General features: G+C 41.7%; 1 protein-coding gene across 1 annotated transcript; it reads left to right on the forward strand.

Annotated features, from left to right (window-relative positions):
- Positions 1–2,508: 2,508 nt before the first annotated feature.
- LOC103819677 (cytochrome c oxidase subunit 7A2, mitochondrial) lies at positions 2,509–6,367 on the forward strand. The gene is made up of 4 exons (XM_009094225.3): positions 2,509–2,641; positions 3,687–3,776; positions 5,234–5,318; positions 6,153–6,367. Exons 1-4 carry the CDS (start codon positions 2,624–2,626, stop codon positions 6,209–6,211), a joined length of 252 nt encoding a protein of 83 aa, XP_009092473.1. The 5' UTR covers positions 2,509–2,623; the 3' UTR covers positions 6,212–6,367.
- The last annotated feature ends 12,385 nt before the right edge of the window (positions 6,368–18,752 follow it).

Raw genomic sequence — 18,752 nt, forward strand, 5'->3', positions numbered from 1 at the left:
AAATTTTCCTCAGAGCACCAGGAGTATTTTCATGTAAAAATTCCCTCCCTTCTAGCTCACAGAATGTTTGATCACCATATTGCATTCTGTGCCTACATGTGAAATCTAATCTTATTTGACAGTATCAATTAAGACTGAAGACCATTACGAAATGGCCTGATAAGAATTAGCAGGTCCTTACATGACCTGAGTCTCAAGTAAGAAACTATCTCCTCATAAGCCTCCCAGTCTGAACATCTTTAGCCTGTGCTTGAAAGTGAAGTGATACTGTCCACCTGAGTTACATCAACTGCTGCTGCAAAGCCTGAAGTTGGAAGATTATCTCTCATTTTGTCATAGGGATGCAATAAAGAGGAATAAAAGTGTAAGTCAAATATTAAGGAAGCACAAGAAGTTTTTTAAAAAGCATAAATTAAAAGGAAGTATGTGGAAATCTTTCTCACTACACCCTGGATAAAAATCATGTAAAATAAACAACTTAAGCAAATGGAATACCAGTTACCTGCAAATTGAATTTTACCTGAGGACTGTGCCCAAATTTTGTAAAATAAAATGGTGAGATGCTTAGTGTTAGAGGTGGAAGAATGTAATTAATAACCTCATTATTAGTTCTATTACAAAAATGTGAAGGACTGGACTGTGATATTCTTAGAAGAAAGGAAAATACTGTCTTTAGGATCACCTTCTGAGGCCTAATTATATGTGTTATCTCTTTAGCAGGATTTATGTACCCTTGTATTACTGGCTGAAGAGGTAGAACACTTTTTTTGTGACTAATGCTTCTAAACAGCTAGGTTAACAGGCCTGCTTCCTTTCTGGCTTAAACAGAACAGTTCAATAGTGAGTTTTGATAAACAATTTTGTTATACAATGCAATACATGCAAGAGTTGCTCTATTCAGTTAGGAAGAAGCAGTGTGTTGGTTTCTAATGAAACATCTTCATCCTAAAGCAGCAAGTTGCCATTTTTCATTCCCTCAAGTTTTCATTTCTTCATGAATTAGTCCACACTGAAGAGACCAGCTATGCTTGCTCTGAGCAGTTATTATGTAGCTTTGACTGGTCGATAACTCACATGCCAATCCTTAAGTATGGCCTTTCTTTTGTAAAGTGTATTCTTACAGAAAATATCCCTGAAATTTAGATTCAGACTTAACAGAAAGTAGCCCACACAGCAGAAATCGGGATTAATAATTTCTCTGTGAATTATGATCCTTTTACCAGTATTTCAATTGAGATACTGGTATTTAACTGATGAAAATCAGAATAAAATATTGTATGCACTCTTAAGATCACAAGAGGAATGAATGGAAATCTGTCTTACAGCGGTAGTAATGTATTTTTAAGTGTTATTCTGTGATAGCACTGCTCAAATGCTTGAAAACCATTTGTTAAATAATGCATCCAGTTTCCTCCTTTGTTAAAGCATTTGTCCATGACTGTGCTTTCTAAATGCTATTTTTAATATTTTGCACAGCTAAGGCTATACCTATAAATGAATCTTCATTATTGCATTTTTAGTTTCTTTCTGGGACAGCTCAGAAGATTGAGAAGTGTAGTGTTTGACACACGTTGTTCATCATGAGGTTTGGCACCAGTGCAAAAGTATAGTAATGCCAAAAACTAAGTGCACTTCAACTGTAGCGAAGCCAGGAAAGAGCATTCCCGACAGCTTTGTATTTCAGCATATGGCTGAATTATGAGAAGATGCAATTACGGGGCTAGATCTGCAATGCAGAAAAAACACTGGCTTCTCAGAGTAGTTTCTTGAAGGGCAAATCATTCTTTCCTGAGACTCGAGTAGGTTTGTATTTCATGCAATTCCGGCATTTCTTCACTCTATGTAAATATACATCGTGAAACACGAAGCTGAAGTTGGTTGTTCCCCCAATCCCCCGCATGCAGAGTACTCTGTATCCCAGCAACTAACGGAGCTTGAGGCAGTGGGCAGGTACTACATGGGGCACTTTGGGGTTTTCTGGGTAAAAAGGATGCCACATCCACGCAGGGGTGCCAGATCCTCTCCCCTGTGCTGGACCCAGGCGCTGCCTCGCTCGGCGTCCTTGCCTGAAGTGACGGCCCCTGGGGCTGTCCAGCGAGTCCGTACGAACAGGCGCAGCCCGCCCTCTGCAGGCATTAAACTTTTCAAGGAAAGGAGATTTAAAATTTTGTATGGAGGAGCTCGGGGGGACGTTTGGATTTCCCAAAGCGCCCTATAAAGGCGCAGGGAGGCGGCCGCAACTACAGGATCCCGTGGTTCGCCGCCGGGGCTGGGCAATCACTCCCGGTGTGCCTCAGCCGCTGCCGGCCCTGCAGCGTGTTCTGAGAGGTCACCGCTCCTCCTTCCCGGTGCTGGGGTCTCAGCCCGGGCTCACGTCCCCGTCCCCGTCCCCGTCCCCGGCCCCGTCCCCGTCCCCGTCCCCGGCCCCGGCCCCGGCCCCGGCCCCGGCCCCGGCCCCGCCGCGCTGCCCCAGCCGGGCCGGGCGGATTGGCGGGGGGCGCTGTGGGCTCTGCGGCGGCGCTCCGGGCCGCTCCCTCTGTGGTGTGTCCGCTGTGGGCGGGGGAGCCGCTTCCCCTTCCGCTGCCCTTGTTGCCGGCGGGAGGTGACAGGACCAAGAGCCGCGATGTGGCGGAACGTGCAGGTGAGGCCCGGGGAGGGCGGCCCGCTGCCGCGGGCTGTGTGGAGCTCGCTCAGGGTGCCCGCCCGGCTGCGGGGCTCGGCCGCGGTGGCCGCTCTCCCTGCCGGGCGCTGCGGAACGACCTGCGGGGGTCGGGGCAAGGCCCATTTAGTGCTGAGCTTCAGGGACTTGAGAGGATGAGGTTGAGTCGCGGGGCTCGGGTACGCTTAGCTCGTCTTTAAAGAGATATATTTGATAGCTTGTTTATTTGGGGTGGGTAAGGAGGGGAGGTCCCGTTCCTTGCAACCAGCATCACCTGTATGTTTGCTCGCCCCGTGGCTGCGTTTTCAGCTGTGGTAATTGTGGAAACGATGTGTTGTCAATGTTGCTTCAAGGAGGCCGAGGCCGCTGGCAGCTTACAGCTACCACGCTTTGAGCCTTGACATTTTAGCAACAGTAGATTAAAGAACTGTATATAGGTCATTGATTTTGCTAGGCTACCCTGTATGATCAGTCTGTGGAAACAGATTCCAGCTCAGGACACAGCAAGGTGATCTAAGCTGTGCGTGTTGTGGGATGAAGGTGCCTCCTTATCACTTTCAAGGTTGTCTCCTGTGCTGGTGGCTTGTAAGTGAACTGCAGCAATGACAGGAGTTCCTTGTCCTCACAAACACGTTTGTCAAAAATATTATTGTCCCTTTTGCTAGTCAGACACAGAAAACGGTGCCTAAAACTGAGGTCTAAGGGGCAGAGGCTGAGATTTCCCCTGAAAGGGAACCTGAAGGTTATGGTGCAGATCCATAAATCCGTTCTATCTTACTGAAAGTAATTTTCCCGAGTTTTTCCTTTTCAGGTAGCTAGTCAAGCAGTCCTTTACATAGTTTGCTGAAAAAATTACTGAATTCAAAACTAGCATATTTTGGTCAAGTTTTGTATGTTTGTTTTTAAAAGCCTTTCTTTTTTTGTTGTCCCACTTCTATCTTGCTTTTCAAAGAAGTAATTTCTACCCAGTGTGAACAGAGGTGTAAAATGTCACTGTTATTAAAACACTGTTTATCTTTAATTTCAGGCTCTTCGCCAGATTTCCCAGAGAACCATTAGCACTGCTTCACGCAGGCAGCTTGAAAATAAAGTTTCTGAGAATCAGAAGCTATTTCAGGTAATGAATGAGTCGAATAATGTTAGTAGATTAACAAGGTTTTAGCAGATCATAACTGCATGTTTTTTTCTAAAGAACTGGTCAGGTTCCCCTTTACATCTGAAGAGAGCTCTCAAAATCAGTTGTATGACTAGAGCTTTTGCAGTTAGCAGTTATTTTCTACAGGGGTTGAGTATTTTTACCTGCACTCTTGACTTGCTGACTCTAGGTTTTTTTTTTTTTTTTTTTTTTTATCCCATGAAATGATTTGTACTCAAGTTTCTCGTAAGTATTAGGCATGGTACAAAGATAAAGTACATTGAAATTAGTTGGTATGGGGGAGTATCTCCAATGAACAAGTAGAGAAAAAGCGTGAAAAGACAGAGATAACAGTGAAAAGGTAAACCTGAAATCTTAAATCTCTTTCTATAGCTCATAGATGAGCCCCATAATTTTTAATGAGTATGTGGTATTACTCTATTTCCAAGTTATGAAAACTGTAAAGGTCTTAAATGATTGGATTAATTCCTTGAAAAATATTGAGTATTTAAAAATAATTTCTGAATTACTTTGTTCCTCACTGATAGGGCCACTAAGTGAAGTAGTAAAAGCAGACAACACTCAAGAGAGTAATCCCAGCTGTGAGCCACAGCCTGGAGCTGTAGCTTCATACTGAGGATAAACTGGTCTTCAGCTCAGTGAAAGGGACCAAGTATATTAGAAGCCCCACTTAAATAGTTTCAGTTTTTTATGCTTTCCTTTCCCCTGAAAGAGAAAGCCAGTCTCTTTGAGACACTTGACTAAAGAGAACTTGTGAGCCAAGGGGAAGGAAATGGGAGGGTGATGTTGGTGATGGGAGGGGCTCAGAGGTTCATTTTCTGTTGGCAGAGATCTAAAGGCATATCTCTTCCTCCTTTCATTCCTTTCTTGTGGGACAGCAAGTTAAGCTGGGGTAAGGTGCAGGTCACCAGCACTGGAGGCTAGCTTGAAATCCAGAGCAGCATCATCTTGCTGACAGGAGTAAAGATCATGTGGGTCCGGTGCTTCAGAGTTTTACTTTGAGTGGAGCAAAACAATTTCCTGTATGCCACCAAGTGACAATACAGACTTCTTCCCCTGTTGCTCCCTGTAGCAGGGACTGACTGTACTGGAGATGGATGGGAGGTTTCTAGGGGTGGTAATCACATCCCATGCACCTGAGGGGTCTGTTGGTGTCAGAAGTGTTCAGGCATCTGCCAGTCACTGCTTTACATACAAACTGTGCCCATGGTTTATTATACTCCCTCAGTGAGTCATCCCCTGATAGCAGAGTGAAAGCTTTCTAGACTGGGCAGGATCTAAATAAGGTTCATTGTCTTTTGGGAGTCAGAAACATCATGTGGGGTAGTAATTCTTCTGATGAGTAATTGTATTTATATTAAAACAATATTGCAAGAACTGCATATAAATGGTTAATTTTTGTCACTTGTTTCCATTAGGCTGATAATGGCCTCCCAGTGCATCTTAAAGGTGGGGCAAAAGATTCTCTGTTGTATAGAACCACTGCGGGTCTGACACTGTTTGGTAAGGCTAATACTGAAATATTTATGCTTTGGTACAATTTCCAGTGCACTAATATTAAAAAATTTTTTCATTGGTACAATCTCCAGATCGTGTTTTCTCTGTAAAGTGATAATGCAATGTCTTCAGTCTCTTCTTTATAACATGCAAAGTTTATGCAGAGAAGCAAAAACTGCATTTAGACATACTGTGTATTCATTTTTGCTTATTTCAGGTTTAGATTTTCATATGGCTTTTTCCCAGACTAAGCACCATGGTCTGAATATTCCTTCAGGTTTTACATATGGTGTTAGAGAAAAACAGAACTACTTCATCTATTCTGCAAAGGTGTAAAATGTAATTATAGCAGGTACATGAACCAGTTTTCACACCAGCCTGACTCTTCTTAGTGATAGGTGATACTCAGTATACTGAGTTTTCGTGTGCTGTGAAAACCAGCAGAATTATAACCAAGGTTCATAATACTGTATATATATAATTTTTATGTTTCTTGTTACCTAATTTTGCAATAGCCTCTTAAATGTGTTGGTCAAATGGATTTTCAGTTCAGCTACTTTAAGAATGAGTAACTTATTCATGATTGTGGAGGTTCCACAGACATGCCTCTCCCCACTTTTTTCCCCCATCTCTTTATTTTTGCAGCCTGTGGAAATGTTTTAAAGTTGTTTTTTCTCTAAAATATGAAATCACCAAAAAAAAATGGAGACGTGGCTGTGGAAACGTATTTTGTCTGAATTGCAGCTGCTTATTTTTATTCTTCTGGAACAAACTGGAAAGCTGACTTCAAAGGAATTCTGTGTGCTTCTCTGAAAATATCTTTTCTGTCTCTTAATTCAGGAACAATGTATACTGTTTATTATCTGCTTGTCTCTTCAATGCCCAAGAAGCCGAACTGATTCCATTTGAGGATGCCTCAGCGACTAACATCTCTTTGTCCAGTTCCCATGTGACAGTGGTGGCAGCTTATTATAAGCAGCTGGCTTAATGATTGGAATCATACGTTAATTGTAACATGTAAACTGCAATCAATAAAGCAGTTTTTACGTGGTGTAGTGGGTGTCTGGACTGTATCATCTGTTTATGTGTGTGAGCATTTTTGGTCGTAGGGTTGCCAAGCTGGTGAAGAGGTTGCTCTAAACTAAGGCTGCTGGCAGAGGAGAGCCTCAGTCCTTCCTATTCGTCATCTCAGTTTGATGCCAGTGCCAGCCATAGATACCCAGAGCCAGGAAAGGGATTACAGGTCAGCAGGAGCACCTGCAGAGCAGCACAGAGGACTCACAGATATTCCAGCTAGGAAGTCTGTCTCATCAGGGACACAAGAGTGCCCCTGTGGGAATGCAGGCGTCATAGGGAATGAACAGGAGGAGTCAGAGACGTGCTCCTACGTGCAAGGCTGTGCTCTCAGCAGAATCACAGAGGAGTGATGGGATGGTAGGACTGGCAGGGAGGATGAGGTGCTACCCTCCGTGTCAATGACCAGCCAGGCTGCATGGAACTCCGCCTGGGGATGGATGAGGAGTTGATGGGGAGCTTATGGGTCAGGATGAAAGGGAGGACAGGGACAGGTGACAGTGTGGTGGGGATCTGTTGCTGGCCGCCTGACCAGGAGGACTGAGTAGATGAGTCTATAGACAGACAGAAGCAGCCTCATATTCACCAGCCGTGGGCCTCATGGGAGATTCCACCCCAGTCTCTCTTGGAGGGACAACACAGCAGGGCATAAGCATCACTTGTAAGGTACTGTGGTGGCTCTTACTAGCTGGATTATTGCAATTATTGGGGAAAGTCATAACGGAAACACATTGTAGCTGTGCATCCCTAGTTCAGCTTTATGTTCCTAACAGAATTTGTGCCTTTTTAACTTTCCTGTCAAGCTGCTACTTGTGGGTTATTATGGCCAAAGTCTGGTACTGACTCTGTAACAAATACAGGGCTTCTAAAAAAAACCCAAACAATTTCATCAAAGTAATCCTTTTGTTTCTCTTCTCAAGGAAACAGTGGAATTTTCAAAATGTGAAAACAAGCTCAAACATCTAGCCTCCCACTACAGTGCTATTTTAAGCCTCTTGTGGATTAAGTTTTTTCCAATTTTTTGTTGCTATCCTGGAGAACCAGAGTATATTTGTTAAACTTGAAGCAAACTGGAAGAGAAGACGAGTGTACTCAGGACTCTCTCTAGTAGAACCAAAAATCTTAAAAAAAGGTGAGTGGGAGAATACCCCTCAATGGTAGCTTCTTTGCACAGGTGGCTTTGGCCAACTGCATGACTAAAAGAATAAGAAATACCTTGGATGGATTTGTTGGAAAAAGGGATGGGAAGTGGGGATGGACATTAATTCCTACAAAGAATAGAAACCCCATGGCACAGTAAACTATACTAGACAGAATGTGAAGCAATCTGCTCTGTGCAATGCTGGTAAGGCTTCTGCTGCCATCACATGCCGGGGTACCCTCAAGATGTGGACCAAGTGATAGGAATCTGCAAGGCAGTGAAAGATCAATGTGTTTAAAAAGTCCACATCTTTTCCTGCCTACAGGGATTATGAAGAATTTTGAAAGGAGTAATTGTTCAAATAGTCCAAATTATAAAAACCCTGTGATGAGCTAGGCAGTAAATTTGTGTGTACATGTTTGTGTGTGCATCCAAAGCAGAATGTGCAGCTGTTCTTGTTTTTGCACTGAGCTGTGTCTCAGAGTCAATGTCCCTGGGATCTGCAGCAGGCTGTGAGGAGTGGGGCCGGCAGCAGCCCTAGTGGAAGAGCATGGGGAGATAAAAGGCAAGCTACGGAAAACGTTTCATCCTACGGAGCAATCACTATTTATAGTCAGAGCCTTGAACTGTTATTTAAATGAATACCAAATGGCAAAAACTTGTTCTGGCGGAGTTGGGTGCAGTATCCCCGGGATATGTCCCCGGAGCTGGAGCAGGCGGGAGAGCGGGCGCTGTGCCGGGCGCTCACAGGGAGGCGTCCGCGATCCGCGATCCGCGGGGCGGCCAGCGCTCCGCGAGCTCTGCTGCTGCAGGAGCAAGAGGAGGGAACCAAACAAAATCCACGGTCAGCTGCTCAGCACCATTTTATGGGACTGCATTGCAACACTAGCAGGGCAATTCCCATCTGCTGTGCAGTCTATACATGTATTTCATTGCAGGCTCAACCACATCACAAATTGAGAGAAGTAAACTGGGTGCCTGTATTGACTATATATTGTCTCTCTAGGAAAATGCAAAAAGAAAGCTATGTATCTTCTCTATTGCTAAAATATCTGAAGATCTTAACTTCAGTCTCCCTATGGGTATTATACATGTAGCATAAAATAAAATAGGCAACATCCATTACTCCTAGCTAATGTGAAAAAGTTGTAACTACAAAGGAATAAAATGGTCACTGATATGAAGGCATGGGCTTCTAGACGTTAACATCCTCAGCTTAGAAGTGTGCCAGCTTTGTCAAAATGAAAAAAAAATAAAATTCTTCATGCCACTGTAAGAGAAATTAATATTCAAGTAATAATCGGATGAAACAGAAAATGAAATCCTCAGTACTGCAGTTCCAAGTTCCACAATCCTTTCTGAGACTCCAGATGTACAGACCATGTTTTACTTTCTCCATTTGGAAGGTTGCTCAGAATATCAACTCTTAGAATGGTGCCCTGGGCTACATTTTCTTGGCTGCTGAAAACATGTATACATCCAATTAGCCTGACACACACAAAAATTTCCCCAGTAAAAGTCTGAGTACTAATAATACCACAATAACACAGCATTGACTTCCTAAAAGACACTGTGAAAAAGTTCAGAAACACCGTGAAGTAAAAAGAAAACCCCAGGGAGATCTCTAAGTGAGATCCTTTTCCAGATCCCAGAGTAAAAAATATCACTTTTCTAATGTTGCTCACCTTAGCTATCACTGCTCTGAACTATGAGAAACCACGATGAATTTTTTTTTTCTTTTTCCATACTATGCTGTCACTCCTTACACTCCCATTCTTTCTCAATTCTTTTCACTATCAGAGCTGGAGATTAAGCTTCACAGTTGCTAGGGTGAATCAGACTTTCAGAGGCAAAATCAATCTGATCAACCTGACTTGACCCTAAATAAGGTATTTAGGGGATGAGTAAGTCAGAACTAATGTATCTTTTCATGTGCATGCTTGTGTGATTATTTTTTTAAAGAAGTTCCTTTTAGCAATAACACCACCTTCTCTAATCTAACTTGCCTGAGCCTTGCCACTTATTTTTTCAGTACTCAGTCAATTCTATTGTAAAAATAATGGCTTGTCCAGAAACACCCTCTGAGGAGAATCTCTTGGCTGGAGTGTAGTTTTTCTGAATATAAGTATTCACAGAATCACAGAATTAACTAGGCTGGAAAAGACTTTTCAGAGATCATCAAGTCCAGCCTATATCCAACTCTTCAAACTCAGAGAGCAGCACATTTAGTCTGTGATACATTTTGGTTTTGCCTCAGTATTTTTGAAGAGTTGTTGTTATTATTCACAGGTTTTCCATTAGACTAACTGATCACAGCCTCCCCCAAAACACATCTAGATCTAAAAGCACACTTGTACCTATTTCCTCAAAAATATTCATCCTTGTCAAAAGTGGTCATTGGCTGGGATTCCTGTTTATAAATGTTGTGACAAGCCAAATTCATTCTCAGGGGGCTGAGCAGGTACTTGAGGGAAGAGGTTATCCCACTGAGTCCTCAGTCAGGCAGTTCTGAGTTTAGATCCTGAGAGAAAACCAGTGTCTGTATGCAGCTCACTAAGTTCTCAAAACATTCACTCCCATTGCTTATAGCCTGCTGAGCCCTAGAGAAAACTGCCAAAGAGATGAATTTGTCCTTTGCTTATGTGTTTTTTTGAGTTCCCAATCCACAAGTGGGAACTTTCTGAAACATAAGGATCCTTTGCCTCTTCAGTCTGGTTTATCACGTGCAATCTTATAATCTTCCTTCTGCCTCCACAATATTTCATTCTTTTATTATAATATTAACCTGCTTTAGTATTTTCATTCATGAAAATGTCTGTCCTTTGCCTTGTTGGGTCTCTGATCTCTGCAAGAAAAGGCATGATGCTGTCTGGTGGGCATGGAAATAAGTTGCAAAGTGATGATGAGGTAAGATTCAGTAATATTTAAGCTTTATGTACACAAGAACGTAGAAGGAGTTACAATAAAAAAGACCACAGGAGGCTTGGAGTTTTAAAGTTACCTAAGTTAAGGTTTCCTAAAAAGAATTGTTGCAAACTACGTATGAAATTAACAAGGTCACAATATTGCTTTAAAGGCATATTTCAGCATAAGCACTCTCCTCTGTGAACTACGTTTGACTGCTAACAGAGTCGTAAAATAAGAGAGAAGTAGAGTGTGTTGTGATATGTCAATCTAATAAAATTGTATCCTTCACCTTAGAGAAATATTGTGGAATGGCTCTCTAGAGTCTGCCTGTGAAGCTCACCTAGAGATACAGTTCCTTGTAATTTCACCAGGAGCAGCAGAAGAATGTTTTCCTTGAAAGGAACAATAAGATGTTCAATGGAGGTACTTAAAATGTACTAATTGAGTTAAAAATTTTGTAGAGGACTTCTCAGGCCCAAAGAGACATAGTCCAGTGTTAAGAATATCTGAAACAGAAGAAAATAGTTAAATAATTAAATACTTTTAGATAGCTATCTTATTTTTCCATGGAAGGTTTCCCTTTTAGCCAAGAAATCTGGGCTGTGCAGGACCCAAAGTACGTGATCTGTCCAAAATGTTCCTTTTTGCAGATTAAGATTCTTCTAAGAGTTTCTATGTAAATCTTATGGTATCATCCTCATCAATGGGACTGTAACATAATTCATATATATTTGGAATGCTTTGGGGAATAAAAGAGAGAGAGAGGGAGATTCAGTGCTGTTACACTTTATTGCAGGTAATTGAGACAGTTTGCTCTGAAAAACTGTGAGCGGCTTCTGTTCCTACAGGGTTCCAAGGAGAAGCTTGGGATTCTGTTAGGGCCTTTACATGTTCTTAATAATAACTGAGTTATATATGTTTATGTAATATAAAAATGGCTCTGCATTGTTTCATCTCAACATGAGCACTTACTCTGGATGACTAATGCTCTGGATCCTGAAGTTGATAATGGAAAGGCTGACACACACTCAATCTTATCTGTCATAGCACTATGCAAAAGGGAATTATATAATTAAAACATTATAATGATCTCTATTGCTCAGTGGGCAGTTACAAGTCCCACAGGAGTCAGGCCAACTGTGTTATCAAGGTTTATTCAGTCATCTCTTAGGAGCAGTGGGCACATTTTGCTAAATATAGTGTGGTGTGCTAATAAGTGCTCCGTGTGGAGCATTGCACTGGGATTACTGTGCCACAGAGCTGGAGTGCAGTGCATGGGATGTTAGCCCACCTCCCTTTGGCTGAGATTTTCAGAAAGAAGTGCTTAAACTTAGACTACTAAATCCATACTCTGACATTTACATAAATAGCCTGATTTTTCAGAAAAGCAATACCAAGGAATTCTCTTCTATTAAAATAATAAAATAGAAAAATGTCTTAAAGAAACAAGGAAAGATGTTATTATTTCTGGAAATAGTGCTCAAATGTATGAGCAGATTTCTGGGGAAAGAAGAGAAGAACCACAACTTTTGGTTTCCCATCTTAATTAATTGTGGGGTGTAAATGCAGTTTCTGGAAGAAAGTCACGAAATAGTTGTGGTGCAGGATAGACCTCAACACTATGTCAGGTCTGTATATGATGCATTTTACAGAGTTAGGCAGGAATCTCTGTCTCAATCTGTTTGGGCCTGAGATCCAAAAGCAGAAAAACAGATGAGTAGGACCTGAAAATCACATCTTTTGGTCAGCTCCAGGCCCATTTACTGATCTTGTTCTGGTTCCTGGTAAATAGATATTTACATGAGTACACTACAAAGCTTTGTACCAGCAGAAGACTTCACTGGCTAAAGTACCAGAGATGGGAAGTAAAAGTTCTTGATCCAATGCCTCAACTGGAGTGCCCAACACCATTTCAAGTTATACCTGAGGCGTTTGCTTGGGGCTGGCAAATACATCAGAGGACCTGCAGGAGACTTATACACTTGCATTACAGCAAAAGGGAACCATCAGGAGGCCTGTAACACCCAAAACAGCTTGCCTCTGGGAAAGCTTGCCTCTGCCTCCTGGGTGGTCCAGAACAGCTTGAGATGTGTCAGCATATGTGGGTCCTTGTCTGTAGCTGGGAGCGCCACAAGAGATCTCTGTTGCTGCAGAACACTCAGATGGCTCCAGAGCCCACTGTGATAGCAAATGATCCAAACCCCATGGATGGTGGGTGGCCAAACTGCTCAGGCACTGCTGAGTTCAGTAATTCAGGGCTTCATCAGCTGCTGCAGAAGTTTAGATGCTGGGGTCATGTGCAGGCATGTAATGTACCATAACCCAGAGCCAAACACCACCTGAGGTGGCCGTGCAGGACAGAGCAGTGGGCACGGCCAATGTTCTTAAAGGGCAAAGCTGCAATGGTGGGGCCAATATCAAGGAGTACACGTCCTCTGCCTGCCTCCGCAACCACTGTGGAGGTTAGAGGAGCAGACTCCAGAGTTTTTATTAGAAAATAAAGTCCCGACAGCTACTCCTGGCATAAAGGGATCTCATCTTGCAGCAGCTGTTCTTAACTGGGCAAGAAGATAATGATGTGGTAAAGCCCCATATTATGATACGCCTTAAACAGGAAATCCCCTAAATACATTTCAAAGGGCACTGGGCAGAGGGTAAAGGAGCAACAGGTCAGATTTGCCAAAAGCCTATTTGTTTAAAAATCCTAAGCAGATACATTTTTTAATTTGTTTATTTGTTATTTTTGTTAAAGAAATAAGAGACATTGGAGCTAGTAGCAAACACATTTATCTGGGTAAAAAATACATGCAGAAATGAAAACAATGCCAAACCCAAGACATGTTCACTAAACTGGGCTGACTAAAAGCTAACAGAGTAGCGAGGCCAGCTGGAGAGCATCCAAGAGATTGGAGGAAAGGGCATATGAGAGGAGACATTTTAACAGCTTCAAGTGAAGGCTATCAGCAGGCTGTAGAGGTGTTGATACCCAAGTGAGAGACTCAACTCCAACAGGTGAAAAAGGCTGTCAGCAAAGAGTACATGGAAGCTTTCAAGTAACCTTTAAAAGTAGAAACAAAAGCCAATAGTTTTCTGTTTACACAATAGAGTGCTTCTGATACTGAAGCACAGGGCAACATCTATTTATAATCCAAATAAATTTTGTGTTCTGGTATTTGGAACTGTCCATATTCAACATATTGGGAAGCAGCAGCCACAAGGCTGCATTAAGAAATATTGATTTAGATCTGCATTGTTTTGGTCCATTTATTTTCCTCCTTAGTCACTTGCCAATTAAGACTTTTGCAAAAGAAACAGGTTTCTTTTTCAAAGCTGGCTTATATGGAGTTCTTAAATGTTATGACAGGTGATACCTAGGCTGTGTTTTTAATGCCTTTGAGCTAAACTCTTGCCTGAATCTTTTTTCCACAAACCCTCAAAGTGTCCAAGTGTCCATCAGTATCTGTTATAGGTGACATGAAGATGAGATCTCCAGATGCTATGTCCCAGGAAACTACATATAATTTAGGCTATCCAGTTCCTTGGTCCTGGTGCATTCCTTAGCTGTGTCCTCGCCCAGGTTTTGCCTCTGGTGCTCTTTTGCAGAGGAAGAAACTGTGATGAATGCCACAGTCTGCCAGTTTGAACATGAAGGCACTCAGATTGAGAAGCTGGAGGAAGTGGAGAGCAGGGATGGTGATGACCATGGAGTCCACCTCTCACAAAGTTTAGAAATGGTCAAAAAAATTACAAGACTATCATATGCAGATATACTGTAACAGTAAAAGGGGTTTAGCAAGACTGGTGGGATCTGTACCTCTGACAGTCACATACAAGAAGGATTCTCCCTTCAGCAAAGTCTGGCTTCTTTGCTCTCTAAGAGTTTGCAGATGTGCCAGTCAAGCAAGCAATTTTTCACAAAAAACCAAGGCTATTTTTGTGGAATGAAGAGGGTTGGAACTTGATGTTCCTCATGGTCCTTTCCACCCCATACCATTTCATGATTCTCTGATCCAAAAATACAAGCTTCTTTGGTGTAGTTGTATTTTTTTATTTCTGATTGCTGTGGTCATAGTCATAATTCTGGAGAACTTGCAACTCACCTAAAACAAGTTATTATCTATTGTCAGCTGGTACAAAACAGCTCCCCAAAATATGCTGTTAGTACTAAGTACAGTGTGGAGAATTTCTCTTTGAAGTCCTGAGGTACTTGAAATAACAGGTCATGAACTAAATGGCCTCTAGGGATCTTTTCCAGCCTCATTCCAGCCTCATCTTTTCCAGACCCACACTATGGGTCTTTGCATTTACATCAGATTCACTTGTCAGAATGCCTAAAGTTTTGAATGCTTGTCCTACTGAACTGAGGATTTGGGGTTGACCTTTACGTCCTCTAAACCTTCTTGGAAAGATACGTATTGGGATAGAGTGCAGCAGCAGCTGATTATTCCCCCTTGACAGCTTTCCTCCAACCTGCTCTTCAGTTAGAGGCATCACCACATCCTCAGTGCCATTTTTGTGTGTGGGGGAGAGAAGGCCAGCATCAGCAGTCAGCCTAATGACAAGGTATTGAGTCTTAAAATTGCCTCCCATCGTTAATTATTCCACTGTCTGCAACAAAAGGATCAGGTCACTCGTTAGCTTATGCAACCTGAACTTTCAGCATCTTTGAATACTTTACATTCAGATACGAGCTCATCTTCTCTGTAAGACTACTTGCCACCTACACAGACCCTGCTGTTCCAATAGATTCTGATTCTTTTCATATATAGCAGTACTAAGAAGAATTAGCAAAATGTTCCTGTTTGGAGCTTGGCACTGTGCCATTTCAGCATTTGTGGCTGATTAATATTGAGAGCTTCTTCATAGGAAGAAATTACTTTGCAATAGTTGAAGTCCTACCAAATATAGGGAAACCAATGGCTATTAAACCTTCAGCAGACACTGAATCCAATTAGGCACTCAGTGAGCACTGTACTATAATGTTCTGCAAGTAGCAGCTAGTGGCTAGTGATTTCTAAAAATATTTTAATTTTTCAGAATTACGGGTTTTCTCAGTGAATCATCATTGTTTCACAAAAAACACCCTCAGCTACGTGAAGATGAATGCTTAGATGTGCATTCACAATTCCTTGTGGCCAGTCCATTGCTGTGACAGGAACAATTACGTTAAATCATACAGTGATACCTGAAAAATATACAGAGTCACTATCCTCAATTTATTTTCTTGTCCTCTTTAATCAAGCAAGATTTGTACTGGTTTCATAGAGGAATGCTTCCTGAATAGATCAGGACTCTGTCATAAAATAATGAACCAGCTTCTTTGAAAGAAAGCAACTTTATTTAGAAATGTTACAATATAAAGTGAGTTTGTGTATATGTATGGGACTATAAGATCTTTGCATCTATTTTTTCCAATTTTAGTATTATAGATCTATATTTTTTTAAAAATGACTGCCTACAAATTAACTGGACTTTCTCAGACTCACAAACTCCACTAAATACCAGCTTCTTTCTATTTATAACTCTGCTTTTGAAAGATTTATTTGCTTTTCCAGTTCTACTTATCTGGAGCCACAATAATTAACTTTCACAACATTACATGATGGGAAAAAACAGTTACACAAATTAGAGAAATCAATAGTTGCTAAGGAAAACATACCTGGTAAGGCAGACAATTATTTCATGGTTGTCACACTTTCCAGGGATGCTGCTTCTGTAGTTGTTCCACTGAATGAGCAGATTTCAGATAGAACAAATCCTCTCTGAACACTGCTAATATAAGAAGCCAATCCCCATAATGAGAGGTCAGACTAGTTCTGCTCTCTGAATTCCAGCTCAGAAATTAACTTATCCAAATAAACAAACACCAGACTGAGTTTTTCTCCTGCCATTGACTGGAAATCTCTCATATAAGGAAAAGCCTGGTGGAAGCAGTTTAATGTGTTTTGTCCTTCTGCATTTTATGAGTGCAGATATTGTAATATCTGCATTTTATGAGTGCGGTCTGGTGCAATATTAGTCTTATGACTTATTTAATAGGGAATAGAAAATATACTGGAAAGGCTGTCCATTGTGGAGGCAGGAATAAATGGGCCTCTTAAATGACTGTACTAAGACACTGTTTAATTTAGATGCACTGTAGTGATAGATGCAGTGATAGACTGACCAGCAAAGTTCTTCCTGGGCAGATGTACTGTGCTGCAAGTCACAGGCAGCAGCAAAATTTTGCTTGTAAACAATACTTACTTCTTAATCTATATATTGTTTGATGTTCAAAGAGCTGACACTTTCTTTTTTTTCATTCTTCCTCTGTGCAAAACCTATACTCAAATGCATATATACATATGAATAACACATTTACCATATTCATATGTAAAGCAGATGCAACTAACTGTCAGGACAATACAGAGGTCAAATCTTGTGTGATAGCCACATGGAAATTATATTTAAGGTTTACAGTGCTGAAATGCAGAATATACTGTTTTATTCTGCCCTGGCAATGCAGTTTGAGGTAACAAAAAAAAAAAAAAAAGAGTTGTCAGAAAAACAAAGTTTCCTGAATTACTCTAGATCCAAAACCATTTCAAAATTTCTAAGAAATTCCTGGTTACCTGCAATATTACTATTACACCCCTACACCAGAAATGGACAATATTATTAAAAGTATAAATATGAATTTTAATGTTGATTTTTGTATTTAAAACTGCCACTGTTTCAGTGTGTTCAGATTAGATAGCAAAGAAAATTGTGGAGTTGAAGTGCAATGGTCTTAATGTGTTTAACACTTGTCTAAGAAACAAGCAGACAGGAGAGTGTTAGTAAATGTTTATGCATTTCAGAAATGCCTTCTGCATCACATACTATGTACTCAGACTATGAATGTACATAGCAACAGTGCTGATTGAAAACAACCCATTTAATTACTGTGATGTATGGAAGCACACACTCTAAATGCAATTTGTTGGTGTATTTTGCAAGTAAATGATCTTAGGAGAATCATGGTTAGAAGAGCTGGAATAAGAAGTTAAGTATAAGAACAAAATCCTGCTGCCCTTGGAGTCAATTAATTGTTTGCTCTTGCCAGCTCTGAATCTTACTTTATACAAAGAAATTAAGCGACGCTGGTCAGCTGAGAAGGAGAGATACTCCCCTCAGCAGCATCTAGGTCTGTGAGGGAGAGTGCATGAGATTCTTGCAGACCTAGGAGACCCCTTGCTTTCAAAGTCTCCACTAATGTAAATCTACTTGTAGAATACACCAAATTATTTAAACAATATTTCTGAGTGATTTAACTTTTACATAGAAAATGCATATTTTCTTCCAGCTTCATTTTTGCATTAATTGCTTTTAACTATTAACATAAAGTCTTAGTTTTCCTATGATAAAAAAATCCAAAGTATATTGTAAAAAAATACTGTTGTAGTGCACAAGTGATAAAAAATACCTAATTTGCATTAATTCACCTCCTGTGGAAGGATATTTCATTGTAATCCCTGATGTCCATTCTTAAAAAACTATTTTCCACACCACATTTACACTCATGTTCTTGGTCTGCTCATTCAGGGAACAAAAAAATTTTAAAATGTGTTATTTCTTAGAAATATTGCTTTTCCATATCAGACCTGGATAGGAAGAAATCCAGTTCCCCATGCCAAAATGATGCCAAAAGAGAAAATCCAACTCAACAGCTGGGCAAGAGGGTTTAATAGGTCAAGAGTTTTATCAGCAGAGGAGCTGTTGCTTTTGGAAAGTGCATTCTATCAATACCAGACAGCTGAAACTGTGCCGTGTCCCAAAGAGGAGCTGACTCGTTTCCAAAGTGTCTGGAAATGTCAGCACATATCTTCTGGTTATCACTTTCTTTTCAGCATTTGTGTTCTTGTGTAGATGACAGGTCTGTTGCACAAATGAAGCTCAGGAGACACAAGTCCTCCTGCCGACAGGCCCTTGATCTCCCAGTCCTGCGGAGAAGTGCCCAGGAGCGGCCCGCTGCTAAAATATTAATCTCCACTATCGGTCACTTCCACCCCGGCTGGAGCCCCCGCAATGACTCCGCCAGTCACGTCGTGCGCGGAGCCGAAAGGGACCCAGTGTGGCCCCGGAATCCCCCCGGCCGCTCCGAAAGGGGGTCCCAAGCTCTGCGCTGAGGCATGGCCCCATCTCTTCCTCTCTCCGCCCTTCCCGGCCCTGTTTTCCATCTGGTCCCCACAGCGGTGGCCCCGGGGCCCAGCGGCAGCCTCGGCAGGCGGACAGACGGACTGTCGGTCGCCGCTCCTGCCCGGCGCTGCCACCGGGGGGCGCTCCGGCACCACGGATGG

Source organism: Serinus canaria, chromosome 3 (assembly GCF_022539315.1).
Source record: "Serinus canaria isolate serCan28SL12 chromosome 3, serCan2020, whole genome shotgun sequence".
Lineage (NCBI taxonomy): Eukaryota > Metazoa > Chordata > Aves > Passeriformes > Fringillidae > Serinus > Serinus canaria.

Excerpts from the sequence above, each read along its gene's own strand:
- LOC103819677 (XM_009094225.3), top strand. Across the intron at positions 3,777-5,233 it reads AGAATCAGAAGCTATTTCAG|GCTGATAATGGCCTCCCAGT; the intron begins GTAATGAATGAG and ends TGTTTCCATTAG. Across the intron at positions 5,319-6,152 it reads TGCGGGTCTGACACTGTTTG|GAACAATGTATACTGTTTAT; the intron begins GTAAGGCTAATA and ends CTCTTAATTCAG.